At 40.1% G+C, this 22,675-nt stretch overlaps 6 protein-coding genes across 11 annotated transcripts; 4 read left to right on the top strand and 2 right to left on the bottom strand.

Moving 5' to 3' along the window:
* Positions 1-1,118: 1,118 nt before the first annotated feature.
* Positions 1,119-10,607, bottom strand: RB195_002798 (uncharacterized protein; the record flags this gene model as incomplete). 2 transcript variants are annotated; one of them, XM_064200213.1, is made up of 10 exons in its annotated part: positions 1,119-1,202; positions 1,261-1,395; positions 2,037-2,147; positions 2,214-2,331; positions 2,449-2,561; positions 2,625-2,799; positions 2,907-2,975; positions 3,485-3,588; positions 3,664-3,728; positions 10,481-10,607. In XM_064200213.1, the coding sequence occupies 10 exons, from the start codon at positions 10,605-10,607 to the stop codon at positions 1,119-1,121; spliced, it is 1,101 nt and encodes a 366-aa protein (XP_064056094.1). The 2 variants fall into 2 exon arrangements, with proteins under 2 accessions (XP_064056094.1, XP_064056095.1); XM_064200214.1 differs by lacking the exons at positions 1,119-1,202; positions 1,261-1,395; positions 2,907-2,975; ... (1 more) ...; positions 3,664-3,728; positions 10,481-10,607 and adding an exon at positions 1,821-1,970 and having other exon boundaries at positions 2,625-2,816.
* On the top strand, positions 7,637-10,610 carry RB195_002797 (uncharacterized protein; the record flags this gene model as incomplete). Its single annotated transcript, XM_064200212.1, has 3 exons — positions 7,637-7,661; positions 8,361-8,576; positions 10,537-10,610. The coding sequence occupies 3 exons, from the start codon at positions 7,637-7,639 to the stop codon at positions 10,608-10,610; spliced, it is 315 nt and encodes a 104-aa protein (XP_064056093.1).
* Positions 10,611-11,662: 1,052 nt separating this feature from the next.
* Positions 11,663-13,731, top strand: RB195_002796 (uncharacterized protein; the record flags this gene model as incomplete). 3 transcript variants are annotated; one of them, XM_064200210.1, is made up of 6 exons in its annotated part: positions 11,663-11,702; positions 11,764-11,879; positions 11,965-12,058; positions 12,122-12,307; positions 13,001-13,372; positions 13,649-13,731. In XM_064200210.1, 6 exons carry the CDS (start codon positions 11,663-11,665, stop codon positions 13,729-13,731), a joined length of 891 nt encoding a protein of 296 aa, XP_064056090.1. The 3 variants fall into 3 exon arrangements, with proteins under 3 accessions (XP_064056090.1, XP_064056092.1, XP_064056091.1); XM_064200211.1 differs by having other exon boundaries at positions 13,317-13,372; positions 13,649-13,696; XM_064200209.1 differs by having other exon boundaries at positions 13,001-13,731.
* Positions 13,732-14,036: 305 nt separating this feature from the next.
* RB195_002795 (uncharacterized protein) lies at positions 14,037-15,430 on the bottom strand (the record flags this gene model as incomplete). Of its 3 annotated transcripts, none has more annotated exons than XM_064200206.1 (4): positions 14,037-14,209; positions 14,406-14,549; positions 15,255-15,318; positions 15,398-15,430. In XM_064200206.1, 4 exons carry the CDS (start codon positions 15,428-15,430, stop codon positions 14,037-14,039), a joined length of 414 nt encoding a protein of 137 aa, XP_064056087.1. The 3 variants fall into 3 exon arrangements, with proteins under 3 accessions (XP_064056087.1, XP_064056088.1, XP_064056089.1); XM_064200208.1 differs by having other exon boundaries at positions 15,398-15,424; XM_064200207.1 differs by having other exon boundaries at positions 15,258-15,318; positions 15,398-15,424.
* Positions 15,431-17,612: 2,182 nt separating this feature from the next.
* RB195_002794 (uncharacterized protein) lies at positions 17,613-18,119 on the top strand (the record flags this gene model as incomplete). The annotated part of the gene is made up of 1 exon (XM_064200205.1): positions 17,613-18,119. One exon carries the CDS (start codon positions 17,613-17,615, stop codon positions 18,117-18,119), a length of 507 nt encoding a protein of 168 aa, XP_064056086.1.
* Positions 18,120-18,501: 382 nt separating this feature from the next.
* RB195_002793 (uncharacterized protein) lies at positions 18,502-22,334 on the top strand (the record flags this gene model as incomplete). The annotated part of the gene is made up of 15 exons (XM_064200204.1): positions 18,502-18,583; positions 18,680-18,753; positions 18,940-19,064; positions 19,139-19,296; positions 19,430-19,501; positions 19,589-19,701; positions 20,601-20,678; positions 21,030-21,146; positions 21,202-21,285; positions 21,349-21,411; positions 21,474-21,552; positions 21,684-21,757; positions 21,854-21,950; positions 22,011-22,143; positions 22,223-22,334. The coding sequence occupies 15 exons, from the start codon at positions 18,502-18,504 to the stop codon at positions 22,332-22,334; spliced, it is 1,461 nt and encodes a 486-aa protein (XP_064056085.1).
* Between the last annotated feature and the right edge of the window lie 341 nt (positions 22,335-22,675).

Below are 22,675 nucleotides of genomic sequence, written 5' to 3'. Positions count from 1 at the left end.
CGACAATTGCTTCATTTTCATCTATTGATAGTTGCTGAATGTGTATGTGAGTCGCATTCGCAACAGTAAGTATAGTATATCCATAGTCGTTCAGCCTGAAATAAATAAAGTACTACCAAAGTGACAATTTATAAAAAAAAATCCGACTGGGGAACCTCTTGGCGCTAAACGGAACTGGGTGCTTGTCAAATTTGGTACCAGAGGAGTGACATCCCTAGAAGTAAATAATGCGTAATTTTATAATTTCTCACAGATATCTCCCTAAGAGGAGGAAAAAAGAGACCTGCGCAAAAAGAAAGAGCGCTTTCTCCGGGAAAATTGATATACGGGACCAAAAACTGATTAAAATTAGAAGCAGCATATCATGAAATTAACGATGTTGAGGTCTGTGTGGGGCAATACTAAATTATTACTTGTAGATTATGTTACATTGTTCAATTCCTACTAGTGGCCCTGGAAAACGATGGGGGAAACGAACATGGCTCCTACGAGGTAGAATGCGCCGACCTTCTTAAAGGCATCACCCCACGAATCTGAGGTGGTAGGGATTTCAGGTGGAGTATTCGTATACGGCCCAGAAGATACGGCTTCGGGCGTCCCGACGCGCTATTCTCTACAAGGAGCTCGTAGGAGCGCCTCAGTCTTGTGTACGCGCCGCATCTTTTTTACGTTGTTTACGGCAATTAGGAAGAAATGGACGGAGTCCCCTCTTGATAATCTACTATCCCGTATACGAATACTCCACCTGAAATCCGTACACCTCAGATTCGTGGGGTGATGATTTTAAAGCGCCGCATTCACGAGAGAACGGTCGAAAATCAATTGTGTCTCCTCAGCAGCTTCTTCCAGCAAAACCAATGAATAGGCTGCTGAGGGAGTCGGAGAGCGTACAGCGGTGGCGCGTTCTAACGTACCTCGTAGGAAATAAAGCGGTTTCTTCGCCGTTTTCAGAACGATCAGAGGGGACTTGAGCAAGGCCACGCACTCATAATTGTAATCTACGTCCCGAACCCTACATTTTCCTATAGAGACTCCAGGTGCTGCCTTTGAAGAAGAACAGTGGCTACACAGACAACGACAACGGACAACGAACAACACAAAATCGGAAATGAACAAAATCAATAGGCAATAAATATGTATGTACATACAGCAGAGCCGGTGATAATGTACGTTGGTGCGGCTGGGTTGTGGTAGCAATCCTTCTAAAGTTATATTAGATGATTCACTCGAATACCTCAACTTACATTCTCCGTATCTTACCGAGTTCCAGTACTTTCCATTTGCAACTGGATAGAAGCGTTCATAGTAATGAACATGTCCCCAAAAACCTAAGTCCACACCGTAATCAAGAAAAGGCTTCTCCAATCCGGGCAGATCATCGTAACCGACTCTGATCTTTAAATAGAAATAAGCATTTAAAGGTATCAAGATTCATTGAATGGACTTGTGCTGATTACATTTTTCAAACTTTCTAAAATGGATCCTGGAAAGCTTATTCTACAGAGCTTTCAGCTAACTGTACATGTCACGTCGGAAATAGGTGTGAAACAAACCGCAAAACTCCTACACTGGTGGAACTATACCCCAATTTGTCAACAAAATTGAGCTATATTGTGAAATTCGACAATAAAATGTTGTTAGTATACGACAGAAGCCGTCTTTGGGAAAATATAGTATGAACTTATTTCAATTTTTTTTTTCAAGAACCGTTGGCAGAATTCATTCCTACGTCTAATTCGATTTCAGTGTGCAAAATAACCTCAAAAGTAGTCTCAAATGGCTCAAAAATTTAACACATTGAGAAAAATGGCTCCTTCCAACTACATTTGTGCTGAATTTCCTCTCCAGTTCAACGATGATGTGTTAATGTTGACGATGAATTCTGAATAAGGGTTCGATCGGCTGGCGCGACGCGTTTCCCGTAACACACAATCCTTCTCTGCTTGACTCATACTCTCTGCTTCCTCTCCCTGGAGCAATCGAAGACACATCGCACTCACCAGGTTGAACATATTTGGCGCTAACTATGCACTAACCATGGAGCTGTCCGATCCAGAGCAGTCATCGTTATGAGCTGCCGAACAGTAATATGGTCGGTGAGAAAAGGTCGCAATCCATGGTGTTTGGTGACGATTTGAGTTAGCAGACTAACAAAATTGGAAATTTTGACGAATTTTGCAGGCTTAGCAGGAATCGAAAGGATAGTCACGTACTTTAAGATCATTCACAAGCCAATTGTACTGAGCCAATATTGGCTGCTTTCCAAGTTCTTCATAATATCCGTAATATTCAGTGCTCAATGCTACCCAATGCACTGGACCAAGATCAAAACTGAAATGAAAACAAGCTCCCAGAGTGTGCTCTTTCGCTAAACAAGTAATTCCCTTGGCATTTTTGTACGTACACGAGAAGACCGCGAAAATTAGTTGGAAATATTCCTAGCCGTACCTGTAAAATTGATTTTGCTCGTAGTCGTTCGGAGGCATCCAAAATCGTTGACGGAAATTGGTGAAGTTTCCATCTTCATATTCATGATTTCCAGCAACTACCATGTAAGGGATCTTGAATCACATCAATAAATAAGTGAATGTGTTCGAACAGCGCATATGATTTCAAATGCTCACTCGTGAGATGACCGGTTCCAGCTGATTCATGAACTTGTCGCCGTTTACTCCGTCATCGCTCTGCAGGTCGTAGGAGATGTCACATGAAATGTTAAGATTCCGAATTGTAACCTTTAAAGTTCTTGCTCTTCCTCCAAAATTTTCGTTATCCTCGCCACTACCTTTCAGAGATCTTCTGCATTCTCTTGTCATCTTTTTCGTAGTTTAACCCAGGGAAGCTCAATGGACCAGTCACTTGCACTTGTGCTTTCACGGCCGACCGCGAGTTTACCTGGCACAGACCTTTCCTGACATTTGTTTTCTGCCAAAGGGACACCTCTCCGGTCATCCAGAGAAACTAAGTCATTGGGTCTATAAAAGAAGGAAAGACAAGATGAAAGCGGAAATTACCGTACCCTTTAGGATAGTTAAAGTATAAGACCACCCCCTAACGGGTAGTGTATCACGAAATCGACGAAATACGGTAACTATAAAAAAAACATGTGAAGGTGCAGATTACGGGTACGAGTGTGACCTAGCTCAATTCCCTCTAATCGTCCTAAAAACGGTGTGGGAAACACTTTTGTTCCTACGAGGCACGTTCAGCAGCCTATTCATTGGTTTCTTGAACAGCCTGGTGAGGAAATTCGATTAATCTTTGACCGCTCGCTCGTGTACGCAGCGCGTGCACAGAAGTGGCGCGTTGCGTATGATTTCCTAGAAAAGAACGCCGCCTTCCACGCCGTTTTTACGACGATAAGGAGAGATGAGAGGAGCCACGCTCGTTTCTGTCTTCTACAACCCGAACTCTACGTTTTCCCCGAGATTTTCTATCACGTCAATTCCGTGACACGTTGCTTTCAGGTGTAACAACGAAGAACCTACCAATATGCACAATGAAGTCAAACATCCCGCTCATTCCGTCCCGAAGAATGCTTGCTGTGGAATTTCCGTGATGACGTCCAAGATCACCAAAAATACAGGCCTAAACTCATCGCATAATTAAGGAGAGAACTGTTGAGAGGATTTTTAAGTTTTCACACTATTCTCCCTTACTTACTCGGTATGTACCCGGATATTCTGACAAGGTTTTGAACTGGAACGATCGCTTATCAATTTTATACCCTGAAAAATCCAGAACTGCACTTAATATGCAACATCAAATTAGGTTGTGCGCGCTCTCAGTTTTTTCGAAATATCACGTTGCTTTGCAGATAGATCAACAGAAACTCCAAAGAATCCATTTGCTCCTTAAGCAGCAAGAGCATCAAAAAGAATACTAAAGTTTTGACAAATTCCTACAGTACGCGGTTGATGGTAGAAGGTTCTTCATTAAAGCTCTGTGTGAGTAACGGGTGATATTGCCAGTAAGCCATTGGTTTTGAGTTCCCTCAGCTGAGAATTGCAAATTATTCGGAGAGGTGCCGTACAGGACTGTTGAGTTGTCTAAAAGAGATATTATGTATCGTAATCCGATTAAATTATCTATGGCATTCTTTACGTTGATTCACAGGAGAGGAAAGACGACCGAAAGCGGTTCATTTCATCAGAAAAATTGAAATCCCACCTTTTTTGAATGTTGTCCAGACCACTGCCATTACGGAATAGTTTCCCTGGAAGCTCAGGTGCACCTGTTCCGGTGCAGCAAGCACAAATGGACATAGAAAAGCAAGAAGAATAGTTCGCATTTCCAGACTAACGGGAATTGCAGGTCACTATCAGAGCGAATTCCGAGCGCTGATATAATGAGCAGGAGGGCTTATTAGGAAGATGACAACCGGAAATGATAAGGAGTGGTCAAAGATTGCATGAAAAATAGCCCTACCACCCACTAATAAATACGCCTTTTCCACGAGAAAACCCTAAGAACGCACGAAATCACTGTAAGATCAAATCATTTGAAAAGAGCTTCTTGAAATATTCGTTAAATTTCGCAAATACCTAGTAAATTCAGCTTATTGAGAGGTTGCTGGAAATTTCCTCGGTAACACAAGATATGCTGGAACTCTGCCTCTGAAACTAAAAGCAGGAAAATTTTTCGTCCATTAATTTTCCGTTCATAATGGACCCAAAGTGATTTAAATCTTTAGTTTTATAACACACAAGACGATCAAATGGAGTCAGTTCGAGTGACACCTCCGCGCTGCCCCACTGAGCTGATATAGCGTTATTTCTGAACAGATATTTCAATTAAATCGATCAAATTCTGTCTGTATGCCGATTCGAGTTCGGATTGTTTACACCTCAAATTATGCAAATTCCGACAACTCACATGAGAGATTTTGCTGCTGATCCGGTTTTTAAGGAATGTTTGTGTTTGTTTCTCTAGAAATACGTGCTTTTGATCAGAGCGAACTATACTACCTTTTATCAGCTCACCGTAAACATTGCACGACGCAGCTGAACTTGTTATCTGAACTGAAACGGACCCTAAGCTGAGCTGTTGATGTTTGACCACTGTAGGAAGTTACTAACCCTTTGTTCAAGACTGACTTCTCGCTCAGAAACAAATCTTGAATCTATAGATGCCGTACCGAACACATAGATGCCGGCGAAAAATACCAAAAACCTTACGTTTCCGGAATTCGATTACCATTAATGCTGAAAAAATAACGGTTTTATTATTTGTTAAGGTGAAATTTCACGAATCCCAACTTTGAGCTTCCGATTACTGACTATTTAAGACTAACTCTGGAATGATACACAGCTCTGAGCACAGTACTTTTATAAACTTGAACAGCAAGAATACACTGATTTTACTGGGTTTGCAGTTTTGCGAAGATATTTTTAAGAACTATGTTGAAACTATACTTGAATACTCCCCTAACAACACTGATTATGCATGCGCTATCTATAGCAGTGGGTGTAGTAACTAGCATAGCAACTGATAACCAGCAAGTAATGAATTAGAACGGAGACAATTTTTAGAACAATTTTCTGTAATTCTGACTGTTACTGTCACTATTCTGACGGTTACTATCACTATTCTTTTCTTTAATATCCCGTAGAATCAGAAATGTAGCGAGGAAAAAAAATCCCGGGTGTACAACTGATTGAAATATTTTCTCATGAGCTGTTTAGCGGATGACGATGTCGTTAAATTGTTCCTAGAAACCAGGTGGTCCGCTATTCCACTGATCCCCTTTACCTACCTATATACAAAGTGGTCCACATAAAGCGTGATGACCTATAGAAAATCCAAGGATGCGGCGATTCCTTGGCACAAAGAAGACGGTAATGACATTGACTAGGCCTTCCAGCAAGATTCGCCGCCAACATTCGCGCAAAAGAGGCAGTGGTATGAGACCAATCCTCCGGATTTCTGGAAGAAAGTGTTCGACCGTCAAACTCGCCTGATCTCAATTATTTGGATTTTGCTGTTTTTTCGTTTCTATAACGAAAAGCCGGCTTTTTTCAAGCACAAGTAACTGAATTCCCTGAAATTTGAATGTAGTAGTGGCATCCCTCGGGTGTTGGAAGGAAGGTGGGACCGAGACCTTTCAGTGTACAACAACTTAGCATTTAGTAATCATGGACTAGTGGATCGGTTCAATGCTGCTGCGCATTTCTGCGGCTGATCGTCTTAGGCTTCCTGCAACTGAGCCCATCACCGCTTCAATGCCATCTGGAGTTCATCGAGAACATCAGTAACCTGGTGGTTTCTTTTTCAGAGCATTGAAAAACTCCTCCTCGAGATTCTCAACCCATGTATGGATGGCGTGGAAAGTCGGAACGCGGCATGACGTCTTAATTTGTAATCACGTAGGAATTTCCGTTGGGCAGCAGTTGCACTACCATCATTTTTGTAAAATGAGCTGACAGCAAATGCACGTTCGTGAAGCGACCAACTGGTCCGTGATAACTAAATGGCATGTGCTTGTATACTGAAGGATGCCACTCTCATCTGTCTAACAATTCCTCAGGGCTGCCACTACCACATTCAAATTTTTCCGTTTTTCTTTGCCACCCTGTAAATCAAAAGCAGTCGCAGTCATCAGAACAAATTTTAAAAAAAGTTGATTATGATCATCAGGAAACTCTCATTAATGCATAGATGTCCAATAATCCTACTACTGGAAAAAATTCCGCTGTTTTTACATTCCTCAAAGACAGTGTTTGAGCAAACTAGCTAAGGTTCAGGATTCGAGTTGTTCTCAAGTATCATGGTGAAATTGTAGAACACCTACAAATTCAAGAGGCATCAGTTTATCCAACGAGGTAACTCCTTACACCGATAGAATGGAAACGAGACAGAATGTAGTGGATCCACTTTAAAAAACCACTATTCACACCGGTAATGGACTTCACGCTAAAACGCTTTTAATGAAAATCTGCCCCTGTAGGGTATGGCGGTGAAGATATTAACGGCAATTTCAATTGCTCGAAGTACAGTTGTTACTACCTCTTCAAACCTCAAACCCTACCTCGTCCGTAAAAATTCCAAATAACTAGAAATTGAAGGAAAAAAGGCTTTGAACTCCCTGTGCATTTGCACAGATATAACCAGATATTAGGAGGCATTTCGAGAAAATAAAAGGTGTACAACTTGTAAATTTTATTTTGTAATAACGATCTTAACGGTCTCGATTAGAAATAAAGAGGGGAAATTCTAATTGCTGCGTAACTGGATGGAACCACAAGTTTATGCACAGAAGTTTGTGAGGTTTTTATTATGCTCAAGTTTTTTTTTCTGCTAGCCGCTGTATCACCTTATCAAATTGCTGTAGAGAATTATTTGCTGCTCAAAATAGGGACTATGCCTCTGGGGTCGATAGAATTGATTCATCAATGAATTCCAGAAAGCACCGACACCAACTCCAGAAAATGATTCATTCGAAATTTTAATAACGGACAACCTTAATATCATCAGCAATATTTTCTGTTAGGATTGTCTGTCGAATGCTATTTCTTCTCAATGACGTTTTCCTGTGAGAAAATTATGAGCGCTTCTTCGTCATTGTGGATCAGTACAAAAGCAGCGACAGCGTCACTAATCATCATCCATTCGCTTCGGAGCACACTTCGCTTAAAATATGAAACTTCTCTTCGCATTATTCGGTACGTTTAGTCTTCTTCTCCTAGAATAGGCTCTTTGTAGGTTCGTCGAGGAAAAACCACAGCCTTTTTTACTGCGTTATCTTTAGTTATAGAGAAATCCCCGTCAGCAGAACTGCTGGTTTTAGTTTATAGAAGTGTTTTATTCTGGTTTGTAGACAGTTTGTAACATTTGTATGTCCACAAACTTCATGAATTAAAACAGCACAAAATTAAAGGCATCACTAGTCTATTGTTTCTCCTGTAGAGTCTTGAAATTCTGGACGCAAGGAAAAGTCTTTTGGCATAAGTTTGGAGAAATATTTCTAGCTAAGCTGCGAATACATAATGGAAAGTTTTCAAAGAAGGTTACATAACCAGTATTTCCAGGCAACTCCTAATTACATAAATTTTATTAACACCGTCGGAGCTTTGAAACTTCTCCATCACTGTCCACCGAGATATTTTTGTGATCATTTATGTTGATTATCTTTTTTTCCTTCATCGCTGCATAGATTGCTGCGCGTATGTAGTTATTTTATGTTAGCATCGACGACTGATCATTGATTCAGGTTAGTCAATTATTCTGCCATGTGCACTTATCAACTCTAACATTCATCAAGCTAAAAAGTTTTCTAAGTGGGCGTATCAATGCCTTTAACAAATCACTCCTTCCTGAATCGTGTAGTGCATTCAAACAAGCCATAAAAACAACTTTTTCAGTTCTGGTCAATCTGTTGGCGGTCGTTGACAGCGGAAATAATTCCTCTCCTAGTAATGTAACACAAACACCTGCCGAATCATCAACAACCGCAGCAAGCGAAGCTGCTCAGACTTCAACTACTCTGTCAACGTCAACAACTGAGGTGAAAAGCACGACGTCAGCCACAAGTCCACCGACCTCCAGCACTACCTCAGCGACAACGTCAAGGCTCGATAGTACCGAGAACCCACCCTCCAGCAGTAGCATATTAGGCAGTTCTACCTCATCGACCACCGTTAAATCTAATTACAATCAAAGCACACCCACTATTCATCCTCAGAGCACAAGTTCTGTCTCCTCCTCAGCGCCAGGTACCGGGGAGCCAAAGACCGAAGCGCCAAAAAACGCTAACTCTGTGCTGTTTGGGCTTTTACACATAATTGCAAGCTTGTTTTTCTTACGTTTATAACTTTCGTTAGAGAGTAAGTGCAAATCGAGCCTTTTTTAGTTCAATTGTTTGTTTTGACGTATGTTCATTAATAGACAGATTTTATGCAATTTTTTGCGCATTTCGTGTAACTTATTTTTGAACGAAGTGATGTCTATTTCTTATATCTTCAAACTTTAACTAGTCTTGTAAATAAACCATCAATAAACAAGGTCGTTATTATTAGCACGAAAAAACGTAGGTGTAAAAAAGACTTGAATTATGATTGGGATCCTAAATGTGTTGCGAAAATTGAAAGTGCCTAAAGTTCATGTCACAAACTGGGTTCCTTAGCCATTAACAGCACATAATCCAAGCTGACAGCAAAGAAGGCAATTAGCAAAACTTTACTCCTGCTTAAAGCGAAACATTACCTAGAAATTATTTGAACGAAGCAGGCAGCGTTCGAAGGTACGGTTCGAGGTTCGAGACGATGATCCTAAATACTTCCTCCACCAGAAATCTAGCAATGGTGGAGTCAAATGCAAACTTTAATTTTAAGCGCAGAACTGAATGTCTGTTATTTTTCAGTGGTAGAAAGTTTAGGTCAAATAAGCATTTTCGAGAGTATGTATAGGTTCGTGATGACATTCGGTTCTAAGATTATAATAGGGTTTTTGAGGTGCTGAGATGTTGTCTTCCAGACTTTGAATACCTACATATAGCCTAGAGTTATATAATGTTAATCACCATGAAATTCAACTTATTGTTTTGTGGAATAAGATCAGGTAAGGATTTAAAATAAATGCTTTGAGTGCTCATGAATTTCGACTTCAATTAAGACAACAAGGCTATTTTTATACGAAGTATTTTTTTCTTTAAAAAAATGATGTTTTCAAGTTGACAACATCCCAGAACTTCGAAAATTTCATTATATTCCCCAAACCCAATATTATCACGTACTGCTTGTGACATATAATTTTACAAATAGACCATGACTATAAGAATCTTCCGTAGAGGTTTTCTTTCTGGAACAAATATATCCTCCAAAAAAATAGGTAAACGATAAAATCGCGAACAGCTTCGGAAGCATTTTGGATTCACTACAAGAGCCCAAAAATGTAAAGATGAATGGCTCTATATCACGCGCGAACTCTCCCACATTTAAAGGTAGCACACCACGAGCCTGACGTGGTGAGGGGATCCATCGGGGAAGGTAGAAATGGGATAGTGGATTGCTGGATCCAGGGTGGTTCTGCACAACTCTCCCTAATCGTCGTAGAAAAAAAACGCGGAAACCGCTTTGATTCCTGGGAGATATGTTAAAACGTTCCTTCTTGTGGACTTTCCGGTCCCTTCATACAGCATAGTCATTGGTTTTACTTGAATACGCTGGTGAAGAGACATCACTAATCTTCGGCTGCTCGCAGTTGGAGGCGGCACGTGCGAAGGATGGCGCGATGCAATTGAAATCGTCGTAGAAACTGTCTTCCATGCCGTTTTTTTTTACGACGACAGAGAAGAAATGAGCAGAACCACCCAGATGTCGCAGTCCAAAACCCCAACTCCAGCTTTTCCCACGGATTTCTTCATCAATTCATATTCGTGGTATGCTGCCTTTAAGGTTTCAATTTGATTGCGCCAGTCACCTCACCATGGGTATCGAGCAGCGGCAGGAAAATTCTCCGATCATAAGATACGATTTACACTTACAGTTGTTACTATGAGACCCAACAGTAGACTTAGGATTTTCCTCATTTTGTTTATAGGTCGTCTGATCGGAAGAGTCACGTTCGATCTCACTCTTCCATGCTCTGAAGAAGATGAATTTACCGAACATTAGCCAGTAACAAAGAACTATAACAACATTGTCTCATGCTGAAGATAAGGACACAAACACCGAATCATCCTCATGAGGGTTTGTTGAAAGTCTTAAATCAAAGACTTAAATCAACCGATTTCTAGAGGTTTCTGGGTCTAGACGATATTTCATCTATCGTGGACATTATGAGAGAGCATGGGAAAATGGCAGCAAAAACACTCAGAATGAGAATTCCTCAATGATTTGTCATTTGGAAACACCCAATGACTTATCATGGACCATGGCAAATCTTAGGAAAAATATTTCAGAACATTTCATTCCTTTTTTTTCAATGCAGCATTGTATATTTAAGGAATTTCAGTTGGAAAATTCGTGCCTCGCCGTTTCTGGATCGGTTCTGTTGCAATTTGGACGTTTTGAGACCAGCATATTACTTGCGATTTACTCCGATTTGTGTATTACTCGCATTTGTCACTAACTCAGCGATTTCTTATGGGTAACAAAACATTAAAAATGGTCTACGTTTGTTTTTGTCCTGACTTATTTGACTTGATTTAATCTGCTAGCTGATATTCCGACGCGATTGCGTGAAACCTCGCCGAAGCGTGTCGTTCTTAGACACAGCAGTCCTTACCTATTACTACTGTTATTTACTCATTTTATTTTATCTATCATTACTGATTCAATTATGATCATTTTTCGCAAATTCTCTAGCAACAGGGCTTCTACGTATCCGTTCAATACAAATCCCACTAAAGATCTAGGACTGCAGAAGAATAAATAGAAATAAATAAGTCTTTGCAGTTTCCGTTATGAAGGAAGTGACAAAACACTGAAGAACGCTGAGCGTAAAAAGCTGGTGAAACAGCACAGGGAATGTGGTTGTTTTTCGTGGTTTCATGACTTCCCACACCGAATTGCACCTCTTTTGAGAAAACAGCGAAAATTTAATGTATTAGTACTCTCTGAGTATTCGTAGTGCACCAAACTAGAGATTATCGCCGACAAGAAAACAACCAGTTAGAAACCAATCGTTCCCTTAGAAAGTTCATTTTGTTATTTTCAACCGTAGGATGAGGTTGCTACTGTTACTACGCTTCATTACTCTATCCTGTAAACTTTCTCGTATTCTCGTACTCGTACAAGGACAAACCCAACGAAAAGTTTGTTCCAGATACCTTCAATTTATGCCAAATTATAAACGATCATGATGTGTATTTTTCCGGAAACTGCACACATCTAGTACTTTCTCCTCATGGTTCTGTAATGGTTCATCCGCTACTTTATGACGTGAATATTATTTTACATTGCCTTCACAATGATATCACTATTAATTGTCGAAAGTTCGCCTTTTTGACGTAATTGAGACTTGCAGAAAATTAAAACGGCAACAAAAATATACAAATTTCATCTAATGGACTCAAATCTAACACAAATTAGTGAGAAGAAAAGGGTAAGGTTGGCAAAAGGTGAGCAGGATTTTAAAATCTTTTATTGAAGTAGATTGTTCATTAATCTTGCTTGAAATTCAGATGCAGAATTATTTTTGGTAAATAACACTCGACTAGAAAAATTGCCTGATTTCGACATAGAAGATGGGAAACGAATAAAACTGAAGATTATTGGAAATCCACAGCTGAACACTACACAACTGCTGCAAGAGTGCAGAATGAAGCGCTGCCGTGCCAGAACAGTAAACTCTATTCAAATGCCGTTCAGTGAGTAACCTAACATATAACATAACATATAGTGGAGTCAAAACGACAAGAGGCACGGCGCAGTTGTGTAAACAACTGCGCTCGTAGCGGCGCGCTGGAGGCAGCGATTGGAATCGAGGTGGGACCAACGCGAACTGCGGCAAAGAGTGGTGCTACCGAAGGTTCTCACTCGATCGTTACCGCTACGCTCCACCGTACCGCTTACGCAACTGCACCGCGCTTCATGTCGTTTTGACCATACCATATTTTTGATTGGAAATCTACCTAATTTCTTTCAAAACGGAAGAAGATTAACACGATCAGCAAAGGGAAGTTCGCACTCTTCACCCTAGTAGAAATGTAGTTCACGAACATATTACGCGATAGAGCGCAAGAAACTCATCGTCATCTTCGCAATCCAACTAGTTCAACTCAAATAAGCAGCAAAGGCTACCCCATCTAGACAGTCGCAGACCCACTGCATACCGCCATCGTTCTTCTAGTTGTAATAAGTTGCATCGTTGGGGACACCGGTGCAACCAAGGCTTTTCCACACATCTTTTTCGGACATCCGACGCATATTCGTGATCTTCATCCCTACTCTTTCTATTCGCATAGATATTTTAACATTGTCGCCAAGGTAATACGGCACTAACTGTCTTCAAGTTTCAAAAAGTGCTCGCCAATTCACTTATAATCAATATGTGTTTCCAGCGTGCGCATTCGAACAACCATTACCAAAAAGGTGTAAAAATATCAGCGGTACAGTATACTTAAAGGGAGGTGATGAAAGTGTGCAGCAAATAGAAATTATATACGGCACTCTTGCTCTCGTCAACAGCAACATGACAAGTTTTCCAAAATTGGAGAAACTTCGACTGATTCAACAACGGATCGCTCGGCCTGTTCTCGTTATCGAAAACAATTCAAATCTGCATGAACTCGATGAACTGTTCGGACTTAATTTTTCCATTCTCCATCCCAAGAAGGCGGTCAGAATTGAGAACAATCGTAATTTGTGTATTGGCAGGAACTACAGTCACGAACTTTTCGCAATTCAATATCTTCATAGTGTACGAACATGCGGTATGTACATATGTATAGTCGGACGAAACGACATGAATCACGAATGTAGTTGCGGTGCGTACGCGCTCGAAACGGCAGCAGTTGGAAGCGAAGTGGGACCATGGCGAACTTCGGAGATTGGTGGCGGTAGCGGAGATCCTTGCACGATCCCAACCGCTACGCTGCAACGCTTCGCTTCAAGCACTGCGCTTGCGCAACTGTCCGTACTTTATGTCGTTTTGACCCAACTATATTATTTTGATTTGGCAACATTATTCAGTAAGATCATATTTTCAGGCTCTACAGTCCTTCCAAATCTTCTGCTCTCTTTTAAACCATGGATAATCTTGCTATTCTTATCAGTCAAATTTCAAAATTAGAAATAGATCTCAAGGATACCACTTCTTTACATTTCTTGCAGAAATATTTTCTTCTCTATGTGATAGTATTTAACTGACTTTCTTATGTGGTCATTGTAGTATTTTCGTTCATTATAAAGGGCTATCATTCAGACGATGCAGAACTTTCAATGCAGAATTCATTATGCTGCCAAGTGCCAAATTAAGTAATATTAAGCAGCAAAACTATGCCATAATGGACTCAAATTCTCTCAAAATACCGAAATCATGTAAGGGTGAAAATGTCTAGAGAGAATGTGATTGGAATGGGATATTCTCTGTGCAATTTAAGATGCACCCGAACCAACTGCGACCAGTTCAGAGAACGCTGGTCCCACCATTTCCGCTTCTGGAAGGATCTTGAGGAAATCCGGTGAAACGCAGCTGGTCGTAGAGTTGATCTTTGCATCGCATTCCGAACGTCCATGCAGCCAAGATTTTTCGCTATTTTTGCCAAGTTCTATAAAACATTACTAAAAAATATAAAAATCGAACAGTAGTAGACCAACAGAGAGGATATTTCTGGAACCAGAAGAAAAATCGAGGCTTCACAAGAAAATCGCTGATCCCTCCTCCTTTGCTTGTTTTTTTTACGATTAAGATCTTTCTATAGTTCTATAATTCTGAGTGAAGTTCATGCCAAACCGAGTGGATACCTGAACTTTCTCGTTTTCCACTGATGAAAGCAGCTACTGCTACATTGACGGCTTTCTCTGCTGAAGGGGATTCCAACGAGTTTGCGGTCGGCGCTTTACCCTTAGCAGACGACTTTGACCCAAGTTCGCAGATGGCGCATTGGACTGAAACAATTGAAACAACGGTAAATGTTGAACAGTAACAAAACCACAATAATCAATGGATAAGCGGGATCCTTTTCATGTGATACATCATGTGATGCCGAGTCCGGTAACAGGAAGCAGCCACTAACTTGAGCTCAGCGCACACTGAAGAAGTCAAATTTGAGGTGCTATCACAGAGAAGGAAAGTGTTACCGCGATGTCAAGAGGAGGAAAAAGGTAGCCAAAAAGAGGAAAAGAAGATGAAGAAAAGAATCTAGACAGTACATGACATATTAGGAAAAAACTTAAGCGTACGAAAGACAGCCCATTTAGCGACCGACCAGGACCTCTGGATGTGTGCTTTCTGCATCTGTGGGTGATGCAAAGAACGTTTTTTTTTTCTATAACCCTCTTCTAGATCAAAAATCAAGAGGAATGAGTGATGAACATGAAGCTCGTCGGAATTGCGTAAGTGGCTGCGCTCGAAGCGGTGCGGTGGAGCGTAGCGGTCAGGGTCGAGGGAGGAGCCCTGCTAGCACAACTCATCCGCTGCAGTTTGCGATGGTCCCACCTTCATCTCAATCGCTTTTCCACCGCTTCACTTTGAGCGCAGCCGCCTGAGAAGCTGCGCGGAGTTTCATGTCCTCTAGACCCGAATATATATGCTCTAACCATAGAAATACGTATAGTAGTCAAATCTAGAAAAAAAGAAAAAATTGCTGTTACTACTGTGGCTGAATTCCTTGTTTTTCTTTTCCGAAAGTGATGACACCGTCAGTGCTCCCTGGACCTAAACAACCCCATGTCCCAATGTTTGATTGAAGTGTTAAATACAAAAAAAGAAAAAGGTTTAGAAAATGAAAACCTACAATGAAGCAGAGAAGTAGCAGCGACATCAGCATAGCCGGTCGCTGTCGACGTTGAATTGAGGGATTGTGTTGCTTAGGGATTTTAGTCGAGAAAATTTCGTTACTAGGCAGCTATATAAAACCTAGCTCTAATGGTTTGGTTAAATGAGAACAGAAACCATTTTTACACCTATTACACCACATTTTGGACAAATAAACGTCAAAGCCAGTATATCTAAGAAGAAAAACAAAGAAGTTCAGGCAAGATTCTCAGCGACAACAACGAAAACCACAAACATACACTATCGTTTCCAACCATGGTCGGGTCAAAACAGCATGAAGTTCGGTGCAGTTGCGTAAGCGGCTACGCTCGGAACGATGCGGTTGAGTGCAGCTGTTGGGGTTAGTAGGAGACCCTTACTAATGCCACTCATCGCTCACTTCGAGGTGGTCCCACCTCGATCCTAACCAATACGCTCTAACGCATCGCTTCAAGCCCAGCCGCTTGCACAACTGCACCGAGTTTCACATAGTTTTTACTCGACGATATGATTCGAAATTTCGATCTCGTCAGATATTTGGACCGTAAAAAATGGCAAATCCCAGTAAGCTACTTCCTTCGCTCCTTCAAAAAGATTTACCATTGTGTACAGTCACCGTCGCAAGTCTTCAACCGAATGACAGACTCGTAAGTCAAAGTAGGAACATTTGACTATGACAGCCTTTCTCTGCTGCATTCGCAACTCAGGGCTTTTTCATCGACTTATTGAGAGGATCAGTAGCATCATTCATGACCTTTCCTGACTCATTTATATTAAAATCAGCTTTTGTGGACGTTATAGCATTGTAGAAGCCCCACTATAGTATGAATGAACTCCTCATTCAGGCTAATGAGATCCAAAAAAACTCTGCAAAATGTCGCGCTCTGCTGACATTGTGACAATGCGGTCCTTTAAATAAGGAGCTCGTGCTAACAGGTGACTGAAGTTCGTACTGATGGGATTTCGTGTTGTTGATTCTTGTTTGTTGAGATTTTTTTCTTTTGGATATGAATAGCTTATAGACATCGCCGTGTTTATTTGCTTGTGCAGTGTTGCCTTACTAGAAGGTGATGGAAGAATTTTTCAAATTTGCTTGGAAACTCTCAGGAAAACATAGTCACTTTAGAGAAGGATCGTCCACAAGTTCGAGAGTAGATCAATATTTCTCAGACGTCTTTGTGAACTCCTTTCATGTCGTAGCGGTTTTGCAGTTACTTCATTGTACCAGATGGTTCTTTTCGAGTCCGTTGTTTTTATTTATTAGAAAGTTTGTGTTCTTGTGTTTAACTTTTGTTTAAATTTGAAGTGAAATAATCATCGAAGGTTTTTATTTTAAAAGTAGGGTGTGGGCGAAGTTAATGCCTTTTGCTTATATTGATTTGCGGCGGGAAATTTTGTTTATGTCGAAGACTGTAACAACTTCTAAATGTCCTTTTGTTACATTTGAAAGTTACGTTGGTTCTTTATTTTTAATTTGAGCACAAAATTCCATGCACTTCCAATTTCCACTTCCAAATTCAATTTTGTAAAATTCCTGTATAAATTCCAGGAGTTAAATGGAAATACGTTCTCGAATATCCTTGCGTTCTCCTCTTTCCGCAAGTGTTCTATTTCTCATCTAATATTTAAGGTATACGTAAATACTTCAAAAGATAAGTTCACGAAAGTGTAGTTTTGGTCCACCTTCTCTTCCCATTACATCGGTGGCTTTACAAAAAAAAACCAATCACAACACGATTTATGAGATGTTTATAGTTGTATACCTAGTTCCTTCATTCTTTCTGATCTCTGTTTACGCTTCGGCGCACCAAATTTGTAGAATGTTTGTTGTGCCCTATTGTTTAGATAGTGAATTATTTGCGCATATAGACCTACATTGGCACCTTTTTAGCTTTGTGATATATATATATATATATATATATATATATATATATATATATATATATATATATATATATATATATATATATATATATATATATATAACAATTCTCTTGACACTTTTTGTGCTTCTCGTCGAAAGTGTTCAACCGGTTGTGCGACTGAGGCAAGAAAGGGAAGATAGGGAGTATGTGTCAAGTAGAGAATGAACGCATGATAGCGTTGCGCGGTTTCCTGGTTGAACATATTCGGTGCCGATTACATTTTGCCTTATTCATGTGAATTTTATAATTTATAATTTAGGATTTTACAGTATGTCGTCTGAGACTCAAAAACCTGCCATTATGAAGCTGGTGACGAATGATGGAGAGAATTTCGATGTCCCTCTGGACGTGATTCGGCTTTCCACAACCATCAACACTATGCTTCAGGATCTTGGCTTGGATAACGAATCGAACGACCCGATTCCCATTTGCAATGTGTCCGGTCCGATTATGAAGAAAGTGCTGCAGTGGTGTACATTCCACAAGGACGACCCACCAAGCACTGATGATTCCGACAACCGCGAGAAGCGCACTGACGATATCCCAAGTTGGGACGTGGAGTTTCTGAAGGTTGATCAAGGCACCCTTTTCGAGTTGATTCTTGCTGCGAACTACCTCGACATCAAGGGCTTACTTGATGTCACATGCAAGACAGTGGCCAATATGATCAAAGGCAAAACTCCAGAGGAGATTCGACGCACATTTAACATTAAGAACGACTTCACTCCAGAAGAGGAAGAGCAGATACGCAAGGAGAACGCGTGGTGTGAAGATTGACAGAATATTTCGGCAAAATACTTCTATGACTTTAAAAGAATTCCCCCGCCTCATCTTCTATATTCACGCATAAGCCTTCCTCTTTCTTCGTTTTCTTGAAGATTATTAGATATTAAAGTAGTCGCATTATCCTATTCATTTTTTCGTAATGTGCAGTGTTATTCGACTAAGTCATTTTGTAATATTATTACATGGATGCAACCGTCGTTGTCATTTTCTTCTATGCTGTACAAATAGAATAAATAAAAATTTAGGTGTGATTTGATTGCCATCGCTCATAAACTTCCTTCAGATTCTTGATCTGCAGCTATTTTCATTTATATTATCAATAGGTAATTCTTCTCTCTTAAATTAATAACAGGATATTATCGCCACGTTCTAGATGTCCGATTCATCAAGCTCAGAGGGAGAAGAGATCTCAGAGCCTGTTCGTGAGACCAAGAAATCAGCAAAGAATAACAAAGGTACATAAAAGCTATGAAGCTATTTTTATCATTCTTCTTCTCTTACGATACAGAGACAGGAGATACGATACAACTTCCTTCTTTTTCTCGTTATAGATGGGTCACCGTGCGTGAGTGGAGACGAAAGCCATGGGGAAGAAAACGTGCAACCGAAGACTTTCAAGGAGCTAGTCAGTCTTTTCGTTTCCTTTTACGTCTTTTTTCATTCTTGAACCATTAAAACGGCCGCAGAGACTTCAGAGCCGCGAATGTCGACCCAAGTTCTCATAGCTTTCCATTTTGTTTCTCACTGAGGCAGAAAGTGTTTTGTTAGCTTTTTTCTCCATTTTCAAAAAACGGTTAATTTTCTTTCTAAGGGTGTCTGCGATCCACTTTGTGAGGCATGTGAAAGGTTAGATTGGAAGGCGCCGTCGAAAATACAATCAGCTGCTCTTCCGCATGCTTTGAGTGGGCGAGATGTGATTGGATTGGCAGAAACTGGGTTCGTTTTTTCTTCCCTTTATTGTTTTTTTTTTATAAGAATGTTATTTGCTTGTTGAATTTATCTATATTAAGCTCTGGAAAGACAGGTGCTTTTGCTTTGCCGATTTTGCAGTCATTACTGGAAACTCCACAAAAACTTTTTGCGCTTGTACTTACACCGACAAGAGAACTTGCTTTTCAAATTGCCCAACAATTTGAAGCGTTGGGCGCTGGTATCGGCCTTATAGTCGGTGGGTTCATACGATATTATTTCACATGCTTCTTTCTCTTTTCTTTGCATGTTACTGTTAATTCGCATGAATCTTTTGTCAGCCATGGAGTCAATATGGTCATACCATTTTTAACATGTCGTTAGATTTTTAGCAGTCATTGTCGGTGGCGTTGATATGACAACACAAGCACTTGCCTTAGCTAAACGTCCCCATATTATTGTTGGTTAGTTGGCATAGGATCTATGTATTTCTTTGCAATCCAGATCCTTTTGTTCTTGTATTATCCACTCATCGCTCCGCAACTTTTCAGCTACTCCCGGCCGTTTGGTTGACCATTTGGAAAACACTAAAGGTTTCAACTTGCGTGCACTTAAGTACCTAGTTATGGATGAAGCTGACAGGATTCTAAACATGGATTTTGAGGTTATTCGTCGTTATCGTAACTGTTAAGTGAGGTAAATGTATATTGATGGGGTACCTTTTGATTGAGGCTTCCAATTTCCAGCCCAACAACTTCAATTCCAAAATCATCCCCAAGTTCATTCCAAGATTACAGAATTTTTCAAGCTTTCGAATTATTGAGTTTTTTTTTTTAGTTTATGTGCATTTGGACTTTCCGATGTTTTGAGTTTCCGGATTTCTAATTCTTCCTCCCAAAAGTTTTCCCTCTACATTTTTTAAGGTTGTATTTTCGGGTGCGTTTTTCTTGCCTTTTCATAAGTGTAATTGAATCATGATGACTTGTCATAAAAGGAGTAGCCTTCATCCTGTTCTTTCGAATACTAAATGCACCTAGAACACACTTCGAAAAGATGAACGTCTGAATCCTCTGCTCACATCGGATTTTTGAACTTTTTAGTAATTTAAAAATTCTGAATGCATTTTTTTCGACTAAACGAATATAGGGGCAAATGTTCTAATTTTACTGAATTCAATCAAAAGTCGAGTTACTTGCTAAGGGAGAAGTATCCAGCCCACACATTCTCCGCCTTTACGCCTTTGAATGCGGCTGTGGCTAGAAGTCGTATTTGAATATATCTTCGAAGGTGTAGATCTGTATTTTTCATCATAAGTCCTGAGAGTACTAACTGTTATAATCAGGTCAAAACGATTTGAAACTCGGTGCAGCTTCGTAGGCTTCAACCTGGCGATGCGAAACTGGTGATTGTGATCGAGGTTAGGTCCTCGCTATCTCCACTCATCCCTCAGTTCGAGTCGCTCGCAAGTGCACCGAGGTTCAGATCGTTGCGAATAGACTTTAGTTGTTCATCTGTTCTTGACGCAAACCTCTTCCTTATTTGTATGCTTCCACACAATTTTAGGTTGAACTCGATAAAATCTTACGAGTAATACCGAAAGAACGCCGGACTTATTTGTTCTCAGCTACGATGACTAAGAAAGTAAGTTCTTCCGCTAAGTTTCGGTGCTCACCAGATCCTGGCGCTGGTTGTAGTTGTAAGCACGTTAGATAGTAATGTCCATCCCTTTCTAAGAGTATTGAGAATGTTTTTCATTATTACGACTGTTCAAAATCTGAATTTCTATCTCAAGATGATACTAGAAAACTCAACCTTAGCACGAATTGAAGTCGAGGTTCTAGTATTCCGTTGTACGACAGTTAAGAGTTTCCGAAACCTGATTACTCTTAGAGTGTCGTAGGATCCTATTTTATTTTCGTATTTTTTTCTCTTGGGTTTTTCCTTGATCCCGACTATTTTATTTTACTGAAGAAATTTTCCACTGATCTTTAGGTTGCTAAACTTGAAAGAGCTTCATTAAAAGATCCAGCTCGTGTAGAAGTGTCGACGAAATACAAGACTGTAGACAAATTGAAGCAGCATTACCTATTCATTCCGTTCAAGTACAAGGCAAGCAAATATGCTAAGAAACCGGAGTACCTTTGCAACTTTTTGAGATATTTAGGAAGCGTATCTGGTATATCTGTTAAATGAACTTGCTGGAAACACTGCGATCGTGTTTTGTGCTACTTGCAACAATGCTATGCAAGTAAAATTTTGTTTCAACTGGTTCTTTCCTATTCTGAACTTAATGTATTCTTTTTTCCTGAAGACGGCAATGCTACTAAGGCAGTTAGGGATGCAAGCAGTCCCTCTTCATGGTCAAATGGGTCAGGTTCGCTCTTCAAAAAATATTTGCTTCTTTAGAGTCCTCTAAAGGGCTTTGTTTTAATTCAGGAGAAGCGATTAGGTGCTTTAAATAAGTTTAAAAGCAAGGTGAAGGATATTTTGGTTTGTACCGATGTGGCATCAAGAGGTCAGTGTTGCATGTTGCTTCATTGGGGTTTTCTACGATTCGTTTAGCCATCATTTTCGTGTGTTTCTAAACTTCTGTTGTTGTTCGAAAGATTACAAAGCTTCTACTATATCTGATCTCTAAATATTTAGGTCTTGATATCCCACATGTCGATCTTGTCGTTAATTATGACGTGCCATCACAATCAAAGGATTACATTCATAGGGTTTGTTTTTCTTCCTTTTTCTGCTGATCCCTCTGGATTCGTTGTGTTAGAGGTGAAATTTTTCTTCTTGAATCTTTGAACCATTTGCTTGCACAGGTGGGACGAACCGCTCGAGCAGGTAGGGCAGGTTTAGCCGTGACTTTTGTCACCCAGTATGATGTCGAAGTTTATCAGAAAATAGAAGCTCACATAGGTAAGCATTCCTTTTTGCTAGTAATGTTGTTCATTCATTGTTATGAGATTGTATTTAAAGGTAAAAAGTTGACGGAATATCCATGTGTAGAGAAGGAAGTAATGTTATTGGTGGAAAGAACCCAAGAAGCAAGCGAAATGGCTGTTAAGGAAATGAAGGAGATGGCTGAGAAGAAAAAGAAAGGGAAAAAGCGGTAGGAAATGTTGCCTTTGTTTGTTTTGTTTGCAGTCCCTGTCATTTGAACTTTTTTTTTTACTATTAACGCCTTGCAGTGGTTTGGAAGACATCGATGATTCTGAGGAAATGCCTGCAAAATTCAAAAAGTCCTTAAAGGGGAAAAAAGGAGGAAAGTTGAACATACGTAAGGGACCTAAGGCTCGATGATGTATACTAAACGTTGTTTTATCATGTTTTGTTCTGTTTACTGTTGTTTCACGTAGTTTCCTCTTTTCTGTATGTTTAAATCCGACTTTTGTTTCTGCCTTCATCTCGCTTTCATCTGCTGTCGAGTAAGTGGTTTTGATTCCATCAAATCCAAAAAGAAGCTGCGTTGATCTTTTCTCCTTGACATCTAGATTTCATTGATTTCATTCTTCAGTCTAAATAATCAAATTCGAAAAATTCTGCATTATCGACTCCAATTATAGCCTGATATCAAGTTATAAGCCACTTATTTCAGAGAATTTTTTACTGTGCAAATTGCAGGAGTTCAGATGGTTGTTATT

This window comes from Necator americanus, chromosome IV (assembly GCF_031761385.1).
Source record: "Necator americanus strain Aroian chromosome IV, whole genome shotgun sequence".
NCBI lineage: Eukaryota > Metazoa > Nematoda > Chromadorea > Rhabditida > Ancylostomatidae > Necator > Necator americanus.
Note: the sequence above shows the minus strand (reverse complement) of the source record. Positions and strands in the feature narration are given on the sequence as shown.